A 15,244-nucleotide genomic window follows, 5' to 3' on the forward strand; every position below is an offset into this window, starting at 1 on the left:
TATAGCCCTTTTGACACATTCAGTAGTTCCCAAATTTCAGGATCACTGTAGCAGGACAGTGATCCTAAATATATACTGTAAACCAATGAATACTTTGCTCAAATAGGGAAATTAACAATCGCCATTTGGTGTAATTTCACTATTATGCGTAGAGATGATGAATTTAGATAGTTTTGTTTTCAGGAATGGGTAACCAAGCAGATAATTTTATTAATCTCAATATTACTTCTGTAATATTTTAACCTTAGTGTGATCATATCTCTATGGTGCTGTTCTATCAGTGTCTTGAGATGGAAGTGACAGAGATCACTGCTGATCTAAACTTTCTTTAACACAAATGCACACAATTATGGCAGGAACACAGAGAATCCCATTTTTAGCAGACACTGAAAGTATATCTAATCTAGTTGTAATATTTTTGAACACTCTGCTGCCTTTTCTCCAGGGACCCATGTGATGGAGGGGTCAGGGCGCATGGTGGTTACTGCTGTCGGTGTCAACTCTCAGACTGGAATCATCTTCACCCTGCTGGGGGCTGGCACAGAGGAAGAAGAGAAGAAAGAAAAGAAAGGTAAGATCACTATATCATTAAACAATCTTCTTTTATAACATGCTCCGTAAGATTTTTCTGCATTTTTCTGCTTCAGGGGTACTGAGGTCATTTGTTTTTTTGTCAGTGTTGCCCAGCAACGTACCCTTGAAAAAGCTTTTGTCATTTCATTACCTTATGTTCTAAAAGTCTAACTGTGAATGCTCATTGCATAATATCAGTGTTTTTAACTGTCCTTGTTATCAGAAGGGTTTTAAACAATAAACTCACAAATAAACAAAAGTCCACCTGTTTAACTCGTGAACTGTATGAACCTTTTGTAGGTATTTGTAGTACGGTACCTGACAGTAAGCCTCTGTGCACAGTTGTCTTTGCTGAATGTGTATAAATACTGTATGAAATGAGTACTGGTGGTACACTTGTGAGCTGCAGTATCCAGGTTCTGTGGCTTCAGGTGCATTATTGTCCTTACTCTCTTATCCTTCCAAATTCACCTCGAAGGAGGGGCAGTGGAAGACGGACACCAGAATACAGGTAGAGTATCACCTTTCTCTGACCCCTGGGAGTGGTACTTGATCCTTTTGACCTTTAACCCCTAATGATCCCCAATAAACCACTGTTACTCTTCACCACTTTTCTGTAACCAAGCACCCTTGCCACAATTTAATTCCTCACTTAAAAAGAGAAGCCTTGTCATCAAAATACTGCATCTTTTTAAGTGTTGACAGATGACACATTTCACAATGCATAATCCTCTCCCCTTATAACAGGCGCTGCACTCATCTAACTAACTAGCTAGCATTCAACATCGGTCCTGTTTCATAGACGTATTGAATGCCATGAATAAACAAAGCCTGTCAGACTCATCTCATTTCTGTATTACAGAAAAATGACATGAGAGCGACAGCCTTGCAGGTGCACAGCACATGTACCAGCAGTAGAGAGTAACGTAGACAGTAAGCTTGTGTCAGATGTTATTTTTACATCTTACATATGTACAGATACATATTTTACCATCAGTAGTGATTTGTTGCCACTTTGGTAACAGTGCCTCTTCGGACAGCTCTGTAGTTTCAGTGGTTTCAATTATACAAGGTATCAGTAAAACATGTCATCTCCTGTGGATAACACTTTTGATCTGAACACTAACAAATACTCTTTGTATTCTTGTTTTGACCTGTAATTGTAGTGCTTCAGCAGTATGCTTTTGATCAGGCTGTAGCACAGTGGTAATATGCATATGCATTTTCCCAGGCTTAATCAATCTGATCATCTTCATTAAACCAAGAAAAGTAATCCCAGGTGTATGATCAACCAACAACCAACTCTACAGTTTACATTTTTCACTGAAAAGACCTTTATGTTATGACATCCTTGTTCATTGGTCTTTGATTTAAAGTTACAGATTTTATCATAATTGGTATTTGTATTGTACCATACATCATGAACTCAGTACTTCACGTATGGCTGGCCTAATTAGTCCCACTTAATTTAAAGACTACATACATATAACTTGTTAAAGTTAGGATTACTTTTAGGCTTAAGGAGACTTTTTTAAAGGGTCACATCAGCTAAATGTAGTATCATTCAGATGGATTTGCTGTCAAAACACTGCTCATGATTGCAAATTCATCATTAGTTTGCAGTAAAATCACTGGGGTGCTGTGTCATTAAGGAAAGCAATTGCTTTTCAATGAGATAATAAATGAAGTATAGAATTGTGATAAAACTTCCAGACTACTATAAATCATTGTGTTTTTGTTAACAATGATCTCTAGGCACAGAACCCAAAAGGACACATGAAAACAATTCTTGGCCTTCCATTGAATTTCCTTTTCCAGTAATCATAGTTTAAGTGACTGCTGTCAAAAATCATAAACAAATCCTTGCCTGATCCATGGCAGGTTTTGAAAACCATAACTATAACTACAAAAATTCAGACACCTTCTCACATTTACACTAGTAACTGGTTGGCACATGTGTATTTCCCTGGCTAATTCGTGGGCCCATTTACTTTTTATTTACATTGCAGGAGAGTTTAATTTCAGATTGGCTATGCAACACCTTTTATCTTATTTTCTTTCAGATTTTCTACTCAAATTATTTTGTGATGCTAAACGATATAACATGAATAATATGGTTTAAATCAACAAATTAACAAAAACAAAAATGTAAATTCAGTATATGACATACAACATAATATGATATAATCACTATTGTTTATTATACATGCAAGATTATATACGCTACATTCAGTATATTGTAACAAATATGTGTAAAATCAACTTACAGTAGGTTTGTTTTTTTTTGTATCTCTGGTTTCACATTTTGTTATCTTGTTTTTCCTTACATGTTATGTTCAGATTTCATGTTTCATGTCTGTCCAATGTTACACTTTATTGACGTAACATTTAGTAAAACACTTTAGTAACATACATATGATCACGTAAATAATAGATACATCACAAATGTTTAATCCATACTGATCACAACACTAGACTTTAGTATTCACAAACAGTCTACATATGTAGAATCTCTTAAATGTGCTATAACCATGTTATTTCTGTTCATTGTCTTGTGTGTGCACGTGCTTGGGCGCGTGCGTGTGTGTTTTTGTTCATACATGTTTGGCCTTCATTGTTACTGGCTAGACTGCTCCCATCCCCCTATCCACCCCATCGCAACTATAGCCACGGATGGGGCTGCAGGCATTAATGCCCCTGGCAGTGCCAGCCTAATTAATGGTAGGTTGACAAAACCTCTGATCTCTGACCTCTTTTTGTCGTGACTTTTGACTCCTCCTACCTTCTCCATTCTCCAACTGCCTCCTATCATGGGAGCTCACCTCCTCCTCTGCTCTACCTTTTCACATTCAGTTATGTCGGACCCTTTTGTATCCATACTGTCAATGCATGTCCTCTTTAGTTGTAGAAATTAGTCTTGTGTTTCTTTTTCTTCTCTTTATGCTATCTTTTGTCTTGTAATGCTTTTAACGTATATACTACTTTGAAAAATTTGCAGTGACGTAGGATTTGTTTTGGTCCATCTTTAAACTAAAAACAAATAAAACTCATTAGGTCTCTGTGGTGCTAAGAAGTAGTGAAAACCTTTTGAGCCTTTTTATATTCATTCAAAAAGACTTTGTGAGGGATAGCAAGGATATGTAACATTTGTGAAGTCTTGCAACATTTGAATTGGGTGTCTTTAAAGGAATAGTTTGACATTTTGGGAAATACACTTATTGATACAGAAGACTGGTACCACTGCTCCCGGCCAAGAAATAGCCTGGCACATAACCCCCACTTAGTGTCATTTTTACACTTTGGTTTTTGTACAGACCAAGCTAGAACAAACAAGATATAATGTGTTGTAGAGGTTCTGGTAGGCAGATTTTGTTACTGTCGGACAGAGCCAGACTAGCTTTTCCCCCTGTTTCCAGTCTTTATGCTAAGCTAAGCTAACTGCTGCTGGTGGCAGATTCATATATTACCATACATCTATGAGAGTGGTACCAATCTTCTCATCTAACTCTCGACAGTAAATAAAGGTATTTCCCAAAATGTAGAAATACTAAATGGTGCTGTTAGGCTATTGTTTATTTTTTGGCTGTGTAGTAAAAGTATTGTTATATTAATTCATATTTCTGACAGTAGACAAGACTGCTGAAGAATAGCGACAAAATCCTACTGTAGTCGAGTGTCCTCTGAGATCACTTAGTGCAAATCTTCCATTTCTGTGTTAGCTGGACAAGATGCAAAAGATTAACTTCATTCCTTGTTGCACTGGGTTCTCTCTTATCTTTGTCTCCTTGGAGAGCAGCCCCAAAATGTTTGTACTCAAGGCAGGATGGGCGTGATTTGCACTGTAATGATGACCTTGTGCTGTCCTGGGCTGGAACAGAGCAATTTGCCATCTTCATCTTTATTGTGACTCCAGGGAACTGGCTAATGTGGAAGTGGAGGTGAAACAAGACAGATCTAGTCTTCCATCTTTACCTGAGTAATTCCCACTGTGACATTTGAGTACAAAGCACTGAAAGACAGATTTTATGATTTCTAGCCTGCCTACCACTAAGACATACAGTGCATATCTCTATAATTATAGCCTGGGTAGATAATGGGATCAGCACTGCAGTATATATTAATGCTTTCTTAATTATAATGTCTTATTTTGTAAACATTGTGTATACATTTGGTTTGAAAGCACAAGACTCTTGTCTTAACTTTTAGTTTTATGTTTCATCAGCTTGCAAAATGACATATACTGTTTGTGTACTTTTGAGAGTGCTCTTAGCAGCTCTATTAGACTACCAGAATTTGAGTCTGTAATTTAAAACAAAATTGTTTGATTGAAACGCAAATTAAGTTCACTCCTTAGCAGAATCCAACAACATAATAAATTCACTGTCCCTGAACTTAGATTTTGATTTTTCTCCAGTTGTTCTTATGTAACTTCACCATGTGGGAGGCTTTTCCTTCAGGCTTCTCTCTCTCTCTCTCTCTCTCTCTCTCTCTCTCTCTCTCTCTCTCTCTCTCTCTCTCTCTCTCATCTCCAGTCTGCTTCCCTCTAAGCTCTAAGTGTGTGATCTTGCATGTACTTGCATGCTGTCTCTTGTTTGTGTGTACTGTACGTGTGTGTATTTGTGGTGTATTCTGCCTCATTATCAATGTTCAATGTAATGCTCAATCTACTCTGTATGTCTTGATATCTCATTTTATACCCCGACGACTTGACTCGTATTGTTGATAATGTGTGTGGAATTACCTGTGCTCATAATGTGAGTATGTCATTCAGAACAATATTTAAAACACAGAAAATTCAGCAGAAAGTGGGCCGCTTTTTAAAATGTTCAGCATAATATTATGTCACACGCGATATATTTTGATATCAAAATATTTGTTTCAGAAAGGCCCATTAAGTATTTTTAATTACCTCATTATTTGCTTATGCAATAAAATAAAGTCTATTAGAACCTAATTTCCTCCCACAAGAAAATCTGCACACTACAGTATTTGTCTGTGTTTAGTGTTAGAATAACTGTCGATAAAATTTTATTTTATTAACCCCGTTTCAGTAGCTGTAGCTTCTAGTTACATTACATCACTTACATATCACAAGCCTTTCTATGTGACTGTCACAGAGACGTTGTATTAAAAGTCATTTTCCTGTCTCCCTGTTTGTGATTTTTGGTTCTCACTGTATGTGTTGTCTCTGTGGTGATAATTTGTTGACTTGTCTGCTTTGGTTATTTTTGTTGTTATTGTCCTGTATGTCTCCATCATAGGTAAAATGCAAGATGGCAATATGGAGAGCAACCAGATTAAAGGTAACCAAACCATATCTTTCACTTCTTCTCATCTTTCTTCTTCTTCTCCTCATCTTTTCCCTTCTGTGGTGAGTGGCGTAAGCTCTGGGTCAAATGCAGGTGGAACATTCTCCATTGCTTTATTTATTTCAGCCTACTTTATATTATTATATTAATACCTCAGTCTCAAATTATTGTGCAGTGCTCATTCAGTGTAGATTAGGGACTTTGACAAAGTCTACCACTGTAGTAAATCCCAGAGAAAGTAAGTGTTTGACCCAGGTTTTACCTGCAGTCATATTAGGGTAGAAAATCCCTCCTCTTCACTCTGTCTGTCACTGATGTGTTGTCCCTGGTCTGTTCTGTTGTTGTTCTTGTTGTGTTGTTGACTCGTTTTGTTCTCTGTGAGAGAACAGAAAACCTGCCCCTGAACTACTGTATCTGCCCTTTTCTACCAAAAATACCCAAAGCTGTCCTCTTGGTGCTCTCCCCAAGTTATATACTACACCCTGGTTTCCCTTTTCCACTGTTTTAATGAAATTTGCCCCGCACAATATCAAATAAATTGCCTTGGATTAAAGGGATACTGTGACATTTTTAATGCTGCCCTTTCAGAGTGTAACTACAGTAATGCTTATTTTTATTTTTCAATTTTTTCAAGAATCAAATAAGTCTGTGAAAAGCGAATGTTAGGTATTGTTTTTTCTTGATGAATACATCTTTCATTAAACATACATTTTCTTTAAATCAAATAATTGATTCATTGACAAATGCTTTACTACCAGGCGCTTGTCATGTGAACAGACAAAATATTTTTTCAAACTTGGAAATTCTTGGCATCATCACCACTCCTTATTTGTTTTTTTTAATCAACACATCTATGAGTATATCCACAAGTCTATCTACCAAGTCTAAGTATTCATGTCATGTCAAAATATGTTTCCTCTCTTAAAACTAAAGCATGGTGAGAGGGAATAACAGACACAAGTCAAAGTATCCCCAAAGCAAAGGGGCAAAAGGGTAAATGAAGACTCTTTACACCTTGGTATGATGGTTACAGTCTAGATCAGCATTGCTGGAATATAGAACAAAATGCAGCTTTCAGAAGATGAGCCTTTGTCCTGAGCGTGTATTAATATGTTTGATCTTGCTGTTCTGCTGCGTACAGTTGGATACAGACACTTTCTGTCTTGTTTCATGGGGGTGGAAAAACAAAATGCACAACCAGACAGTATGACAAATGTTCAACATTAAAAGGTTTTTCGTATGCATCAAACACATGCCTCATTGTTTTTGGGAAACTGGGCTGAAGTGATTCTTGGCGATGGGTTACATTAACAGAGAAGCACTGTGCTGTGTGTGAGGGGGAGAGAGATGGAGACAGAGTGAGGTAATTAAGGATTGGTTTTACAGCCTGAACAGTGTTTTTTACAGAAAATATGAATCTTGTTTTTTCCACGCCATAAAACAGTTTCTACAGTATAAATTAGATACAATATAAATTAATCTCAAAGTGTGAAGATAGATTGCATATATGTAAGTTACATAGATCACTATGATCACTACAAAATGATCATTAACAACCGTTTGGATTTGGACTTTTTGACTAGTGGAAGAAGTTTTATTCAATTTTACTTTTTGTGCAAGACAAGTCATTTCAAATGCATGTAACAGTCTGCAGCATACAGTAACTGTGTTTTGTGTGTTCTAGCCTCCTCCCTGAGATTCAGTAAGATGCATGATCACATTCATATACAAGGTTCTACTATTTGGGGATTTCCAATGATTAGTTTCTTGTCATTATAATTATGAGTGATAAGCTTTCAACAGTGTTTTGTTTATTTTTTATTCTGTTGACATTTTCTCATGCAGTTCTGTGATCATATTATTGGCAGAATAGAAGCTTTCTTCACCTTAGTTCTTAGTCTTCCAGTTTGGTATAAAGTTGATTTTTAAGCACATATATCATGATCTATACTGTACATATCTCAATGGATTAAAGCTAAAATATATTTCTGGCTTGCTTTTAGAATTTTAATAATCTACACCTCCAAGGTCATTTGAAACTTGTCTGCAAAGTGTTCAGAGTAAAAACAAAACAACAAAATATTGATGTTTAGTTATTATGTTAAACAGTTTAACAAACTTCCAGAAGGCTTGAGACTCTATTTTGGACTCAACACTGATATATTCTCCACTTCAATATATTTTTATTGTTTTGAATTATGCTTTTTTTTCCACTTTCACTATCTCTTTTCAATCTTTTCATTTCTTTTCTGGTTCTTTGCATTTTTTTACTCTCTATGTGAAGCACAGTTTTCCTGGTGTGTGTGGGTGTGTGTGTGTGTGTGTGTGAAATGTGCTATACTGTATATAAGTTTTTATTTACCTCACTTTCTGCAAAAATAATCTGTGAACAAGGCCTGGACCTTGGATGTAGGACCACTGAATTATTCATGACTTACTGTAAATATGTGTTTGTGATAAAAAGATAGCGGCATACTGAATTTTTTAGTTCTGTATTCTATAGAGAAATGAGGTTCACAGGCTTGTTGATTTTACCATGAAGACAATGCAGGGACAAACATAAACTATCCTTATTATGGTACAGTATGTGACAGCTTTATACATAACAATTAGTACCCATCTTGTCATGGGACGTCTTATGATCTCTTCTTGGTTTTAAATCTAAACTATATGTCTGTACCAAATGTCCTGGAGCTAGTGTAACACCTGGGTGTTGAAGCCTGGTTTCCTGATCCTCTTCACTCCATTGGTCTAATCTACATTTATAATGCTGCTGCTGTCTGTTTTTTGTGGTGTTTACAGTAAAGAAGCAGGATGGAGCAGCTGCCATGGAGATGCAGCCTCTAAAGAGTGCTGAAGGTGGAGAGGCCGATGAGAAAGAGAAGAAGAAGGTGTCCGTTCCGAAGAAAGAGAAGTCTGTGCTGCAAGGGAAGCTTACCAAACTGGCTGTCCAGATTGGCAAAGCAGGTACAGCAAATTTCACACGGACAAGCCCGTCACTCAGTCAGGCAGTTAAATCAACAAGGTACTGAACCATCATCCTGCCCATCAAAGCAACGTGTTGCACTGATAAGACTCACTTCTCAAACAAAGCAGTTAAAAAGAATGCTAAAGTGTCTGAATTATGGATGCAATTTATGGCAACATGGAGTTGATGTCTAAAACACTTGCAGTGGGTCTGTACGAGCAAGCATTTTTAGTAACAGATGCCCACGTGCCACTGTGGGTGTCCTCCCAGCAGCAACATAGTATGATTACTGTTGAACAAATCATAGCCATGAATATTACATACCTAAAATACTTTCTAAATGCAAGGGTTTCTGGACAAGTCTGGAGGAAGTGTGATTCTTAAAACCAGAATCACAAAAATCCTTTTATATTATAATATAATATTCCTTAATGGCTGTTTAAGAAGTTAAAAGAACCTGACTGCCAAGGCTTTCTTTGAGGGACTATTTTCTTTTCTTTTTTTTTCTCCTTTAGTAAAAAGTTAAGGGTTTCTCATTTTCTGAGAATCTCTTAATTAACACTAATTTTTACAGTGTGCTGTTACATCAGGCTGTTGGTCTGAGAAATGGAATGAGGACATAGTGTCGGAACAATGAAATACTGCGGATGGATTAGCATACAAGCAGCACTTTAAGATCATATGACCTTCCTGCGGGTCTGGCAGAAAATGTTTGGACTTAATACACTTCAGGGCCTGTGAGCCTCAAGCATGTCTTACTGTAGCTTATCTGCTCTCTATACACTCTTAATAAGCCACACTGGTCTGTATCTACCTGACACCAAGTGTGCCTCATTAGGTTTCAGAGAAGGAATAAACTTGATACCCCCATACTTGAAACATGAAATTTGTGAAAGTTTGCTTGATTACATTGCATTTACACTATGCATCTTAAGGAATCAGCCTCTATTAAAGCAGCAAGAGTCACATGGTATACTGTGTATAGATACACAATCACAGCCAGGAGAGGTGCGACAGAAATCTACCTGCTATCTTTGATCATAGCAACTGACTGTCTAGCCTCTGCAGGAACTCCCTTATCTTTATCTGTGACAAATTAAACCCCTCCTTATTTTTGCAACCCAAGCTGGCATATTATTATGCCACCAAAGAGCAATGATAGACGTTTGAGAATTGAAGAACGAGCGATAAATGGTTATTGTTAGGGTCTATCCAAACTTGTCCCTTGCATAAATGACATCCACAAGGGAGTATACCATACGTTAGGTACACCTAGCTAAAACTAATGTAGTCTAATACAACAACCCTGCAATAAATCCTACCTTCATGAAGGTTATAATGTTCAGTTTTTGTTGAAACAGTTTCAGAGAGGTGTTGATTCAACTGTATGATCATTTTGGAGGCTGCAGTTTGTGGTGCTGTTAAATTGTATTGTCTTATACAGAGAGGTGTTTCTAATATTTTGTCTTCTCTCACTGATCGATTCTTTAAAAAAATATCAAATAAAATAAAAAATGCTTCCCTAACCCTAAGCATAAAGAGATATCTGCTTCCAAAAATACTTTGGAATAATACATTAGGGTTTCTTTATGGTTTGATGTTGGTTTAAATACCTTAAATACAGACAAGGCAGTGTAATCAGATTACTATTGTTCTTTAATGAGACTTTGTTTACCCCTAAATTAATATGGTGTTGACTTTTTTCTTCTGCCATCAAAGATTAATTTCCACACATGGATCAATAAATTGTCACTTAAAAGTGATGCTCCACTCAGACTCTATCTTTTGACTAGCACATCCCCCTTCTGTACCCTTGTCAGTGTCCAATGATAAAAAAATTTAAATCCACTTTCATTATATATCGTTCCGTTGCTCAGCTGATAACCTTTTGTATCTCTTTTCAGGTTTGCTCATGTCAGCCATCACAGTCATCATCTTGGTCCTGTTCTTTGCCATTGACAACTTTGTAATGCAGAAGCGCCCTTGGTTGCCGGAGTGCACTCCCATCTACATCCAGTACTTTGTCAAATTCTTCATCATTGGTGTGACTGTGTTGGTGGTGGCTGTGCCGGAGGGGCTGCCGCTGGCTGTCACCATCTCCCTGGCCTACTCTGTCAAGGTGAGGAAAAACTAACACATACAGTGCATACATTGAGGCACTGCTGTAAGGGCTGTCCATTTACACATTGTACACATTTAGTAGTGTGTCCATTTATACATTGTAAGTCAATTCTCTAACCTTTACTACAGTGTACCGTAAAATGTGCTGAGAAGATACACTTTTGTTTTGTTTTTTTAAGACGGTGAAATGATCCCACATTTTCTATGAATGGATTTATTTTTGGGCAGTTTTGTGTTGTCATTTGACTTTGATTGTGCAAATGTTTGAACCTCACACAGAGTGAAAAATGTGATTTGCATGCATACATGAGGCTTGGGTGTAGTTAATGCTCACAGTGTGTTTAAAGCTTTTTTGAGTCACAGCAGCAAACAGAGAAACAAATTCTGATGAAGGTCAAATCTGGAAAGCATATTTGTTTCTTTGACTGTTGCTGTGAATTAAATAAGCATTATAACATACAATGTGAGCATAAGCATTGCTCTTTTTGTATTTGTAGTCATTATAGCCATTCAGTCAAGTCAAGTGCCTGATAAGTTAATTCAGGCATCCATCTAATATTTCATAGCATTTTCAGATGTGTGTTGGAACATATTATGATCATCATGTTGTTTCCTACTAACAGAAAATGATGAAAGACAACAACCTGGTGCGTCACCTGGATGCTTGTGAAACAATGGGCAATGCTACAGCCATCTGCTCTGATAAGACAGGCACGCTAACCACCAACCGCATGACGGCTGTGCAGTGTTACATTGGAGATGTGCACTACAAAGAAATCCCAGAGCCTGGAGCTCTGCCGCCCAAATCACTGGACTTACTGGTCAATGCCATCTCCGTCAACAGCGCCTATACCACCAAGATACTGGTAAGTCACCTGTAATGGTAGCCATTATCGAAGTTACTTTAGAGGCCTTTCCTTTAGGGGTTGAACATGAATGTAAAGAAAGGGACATAATGTTACTGCATCTGACCACATACACCTAGACATATTAATTTATTTATCTCTTACAAAAGTAACCATGTCTTTCATATGGAATTTGAAACACCATATACCCCTTCCATTTTTATAGTGTGCATCATATGTGGCACTCTCTCTGAACCCTTATCAGAATATTTCAGATTTTCTATTATACTAAAGCCTACGTAGTTAAGACTTAAATATCTTGGGCTACCTGCAAAGATTTCAGCTCTCTCTGTGTGACAATGAAACCACATGACGAGAGCAGCCCTGAAACAGTGAGACAGTTCTGCGGCGCTTTCTTCTTGGCGAAGCAGGCAGCCTATGTCCTTGGCTGCTGCTTTAGATTTGTCAGGCATTCACTCAGCTTGTCACCTTTAGAATGGTTGTGTAATTTTGTCTTATCTGATATTCAGAGCATAGCATTGTAATTGAATCCAATCTGTCTAAGTGCTTGAGATGATCTCTTGTTTACAGTGAATGTAGTGAAGACAGATTTTCTCTAAGCCAATTAGACCTGTATACAATAAGAGATAGACAGACAGACAGACTCACACACAGACTGTTACATGTTCTAGTCACAGAATCTGAAACCTGATACTGATATTCCTTCAGGCCACAGGTCTGAAACATAATTTCCATAATAAAGCAAAATTTTCCTGAAAGCAAAGATTACCAAGATCAGATCTTCAGACTGTAAGAGCATCATGCCTGAGTAATAATTTTCACGGCGTGACCATGTATACTCACCTGCACGCGCGCACACACACACACACACACGATTTGTGCCTGTGTGTGTCTGTGTGTCACTGTTCTTGTAAACCCCTGTAGAGTCTATTCATTGATGGCTGACCAACTGACAAATGCCCTTATGGAGCTTGCATGGGGAATAAGCTGAGCAGGCGGGACATCTGCGATAGAAGGATCCCACAGATTTTACTTCCTACCCCTCAAGGCATAATCACAGTCTTGGTGAAAACAGTGTTGGTCTAAGATGGAGAGCTACATATTTGTGTCTACTCTGCTTTTAACTCAGTAGATACACTTACGAAATGCAGTTACTTCTGGCGTACTTCTGTGTGTCTCCCAGGCTTTATGCCAGTTAGCACACAGATTTTTTTTTATCTTTTTAATGTCAGTTCACAGAGCACCTATCTAAATATATAAAACAGTGACAAATTTAATTTAATTTCTCAACAATGTACATGGTGTATTTATTCCCATTTAGCCCTATTTTCCTTGTGTTTCTAAAGCAGGACCTTTAGCATGGACATGTCTCCACAGACAATGTTCCTGTTAGATAAAGGTTTTATTGTCACAGCCACATCAAAATCTGACCTCACATCACACATGCTGCAGTTTCTGTCTGCAGTCAATATACAAATGGAGTCTTTTGTTTTACTCAGTGTATCTTACAGTTCCATCTTTCCTCTACCTGCCAAATACGAAGTAGTGACTCTGCATTTGACCCGGACCTACAGACTGGGTTGTAGTCAGGACCACTTACAGTAAGTCTAGTCCAAGACAAATCAAAGTCTGAGCAGTCTCAAATTAAGTTAGACCGAGTACAAATGGGGGTTGAGTCCAAGTCAAGACTTAGACTAAAAGGGGTGAGACCAAGTTAAGACTGACACCCAAGAAACAAAAGAGTGGCCATTCAGTACCTGTGATATAACTTCAGTCATTCAGTAGTCGTTTTGGATTTAGAAAAGTCTGTGTACAAAAACTGTGTACTGTATGCTGAGAAGAAGCCCACTGATTTTAACTAAGAGGGGCAAAGGTTCAAGTCCCTTCAGAAATACAAATTGAGGTTTTATATGTAAATTTGTCTAAATGTTGAATTATTTGTTAAAATCGTGATTACAACTCTGAGGGGAAAAAAATATATTAAGAAGTAAATAGTCTTGCACAATGTAACAAGCTAACTATGAAAGTAAGATAACTTTCCACACATTTGTGCATAAAACTACATGTCCAAAATGAACATGCTTGGTTGTTACATGGCAAAGACAAACTATGTAAAACAAGCAAGAACAGGGTACGTGATACTGAAGTATTTTGCATCTCTATTGCAAACTGACTGTAATAAATGAGAGTGGTGGCCAAGACAAGAGAGACAAACTCTAGCAACACATTACTGTAAAGACATATTTTAAAAAAATATAATAATGTGAATGTTGTCTGTAGCCACATGGTTCAAATGGTGATTTCGTTTTGTTGATGGAACTATGAGGTTGCCTCAGTTTCACTTTTCCCACAGCATTTCTTTACCAAGACGTACTACATTAACAAGATGTTATCTCTTTTGAAAAACCTGGAGGAATGCATTGCAGCATTACATCAGACTATTGTACGTCCATAGCTGCTTAGCTCTACAGAATTAAGCACTGGCAGAGTGCAGCTTACACTTGGTGGATTAAATGGCACATTTAGTCTGTTTATATAATATAATATTATATATAATAAATATAATCTCTTCATTCATAAAAGAGGTTACCTCATGCACCAAACTTACCCTAAGTTAAACTTAGGGTAAACTTCAAATGATATCAGCTTACATACCTGTACTGTTTGTTACCTTCCATCAACAGTGTGTACTGTAGCTTGCTAACCACTGACTACATTGCATTCATATACATACATCAGTTAATCCACGCATGCATATGTAAGTACACAGCACATACATGAATAAATACAGTACAGAACACAAAATCTAGTACATAAATAGTAGGTAATACAGTACGTCTGCACGTCAGTATGTCTGCATGAATGTATTTATTTACTGAGAGCTCTTATTAGAATGAAGGAAAGGAAGAAATGAAAAGCAAGACGGAGAAGGGCCAACGTAATTAAGGTTTGAAGTGAACTCAGAAAGCAGGATGCAAAAGGGAAATTTCTGAGGAATATCTAGTACATGCCTCTCTCCCTCCCCCCCCCCACTCTCCTCAGCGCCACTCCAGCCCTGCAGTATGCTGGCTGGGGTGTTCTTATATAAGAGGCCAATCCTGTGGGATGCCAGGATGGCTATGGAAGTCTTTGATGGCCACCACACAAAGGCACAAAGGCAAAGAGGCAGGCTTTGATACCCATATCAGTCCCTCTACTGCCTCTCTGGCTTCATAATACAGCCAGTGGTATAGCTCTGCTTCTTCTGTCAGGACATACAGACTTTAAAGTGGAGAAGCTGTACTTTTATTCTTTTTTTTTTCAACTTTCACTTCACAAGTTTTTTTCATTATGTACGTGACATATTAACATTGTCTATAAGAAGACTGTGTGTGTAGCTTAAAACTAGTGAAGTGCACACACAGTTG

General features: G+C 37.5%; 1 protein-coding gene across 11 annotated transcripts in view; it reads left to right on the forward strand.

Annotated features, from left to right (window-relative positions):
- The window catches only part of atp2b2 (ATPase plasma membrane Ca2+ transporting 2), a 128,798-nt gene that overhangs the window by 86,888 nt on the left and 26,666 nt on the right, over nt 1–15,244 (forward strand). For 7 of the 11 annotated variants that reach the window (XM_044165943.1, XM_044166021.1, XM_044165968.1 and 4 more), the window contains exons 6-12: nt 446–571; nt 1,052–1,084; nt 3,202–3,294; nt 5,835–5,876; nt 8,685–8,849; nt 10,755–10,969; nt 11,595–11,837. In XM_044165943.1, coding sequence (XP_044021878.1) covers nt 446–571; nt 1,052–1,084; nt 3,202–3,294; nt 5,835–5,876; nt 8,685–8,849; nt 10,755–10,969; nt 11,595–11,837 — 917 coding nt within the window. The remainder of the gene's footprint in view (nt 1–445; nt 572–1,051; nt 1,085–3,201; nt 3,295–5,834; nt 5,877–8,684; nt 8,850–10,754; nt 10,970–11,594; nt 11,838–15,244) is intronic. The other 4 variants (XM_044166011.1, XM_044165983.1, XM_044165949.1 and 1 more) reach the window with 3 other exon arrangements.

This window comes from Siniperca chuatsi, linkage group LG2, assembly GCF_020085105.1.
Source record: "Siniperca chuatsi isolate FFG_IHB_CAS linkage group LG2, ASM2008510v1, whole genome shotgun sequence".
Lineage (NCBI taxonomy): Eukaryota > Metazoa > Chordata > Actinopteri > Centrarchiformes > Sinipercidae > Siniperca > Siniperca chuatsi.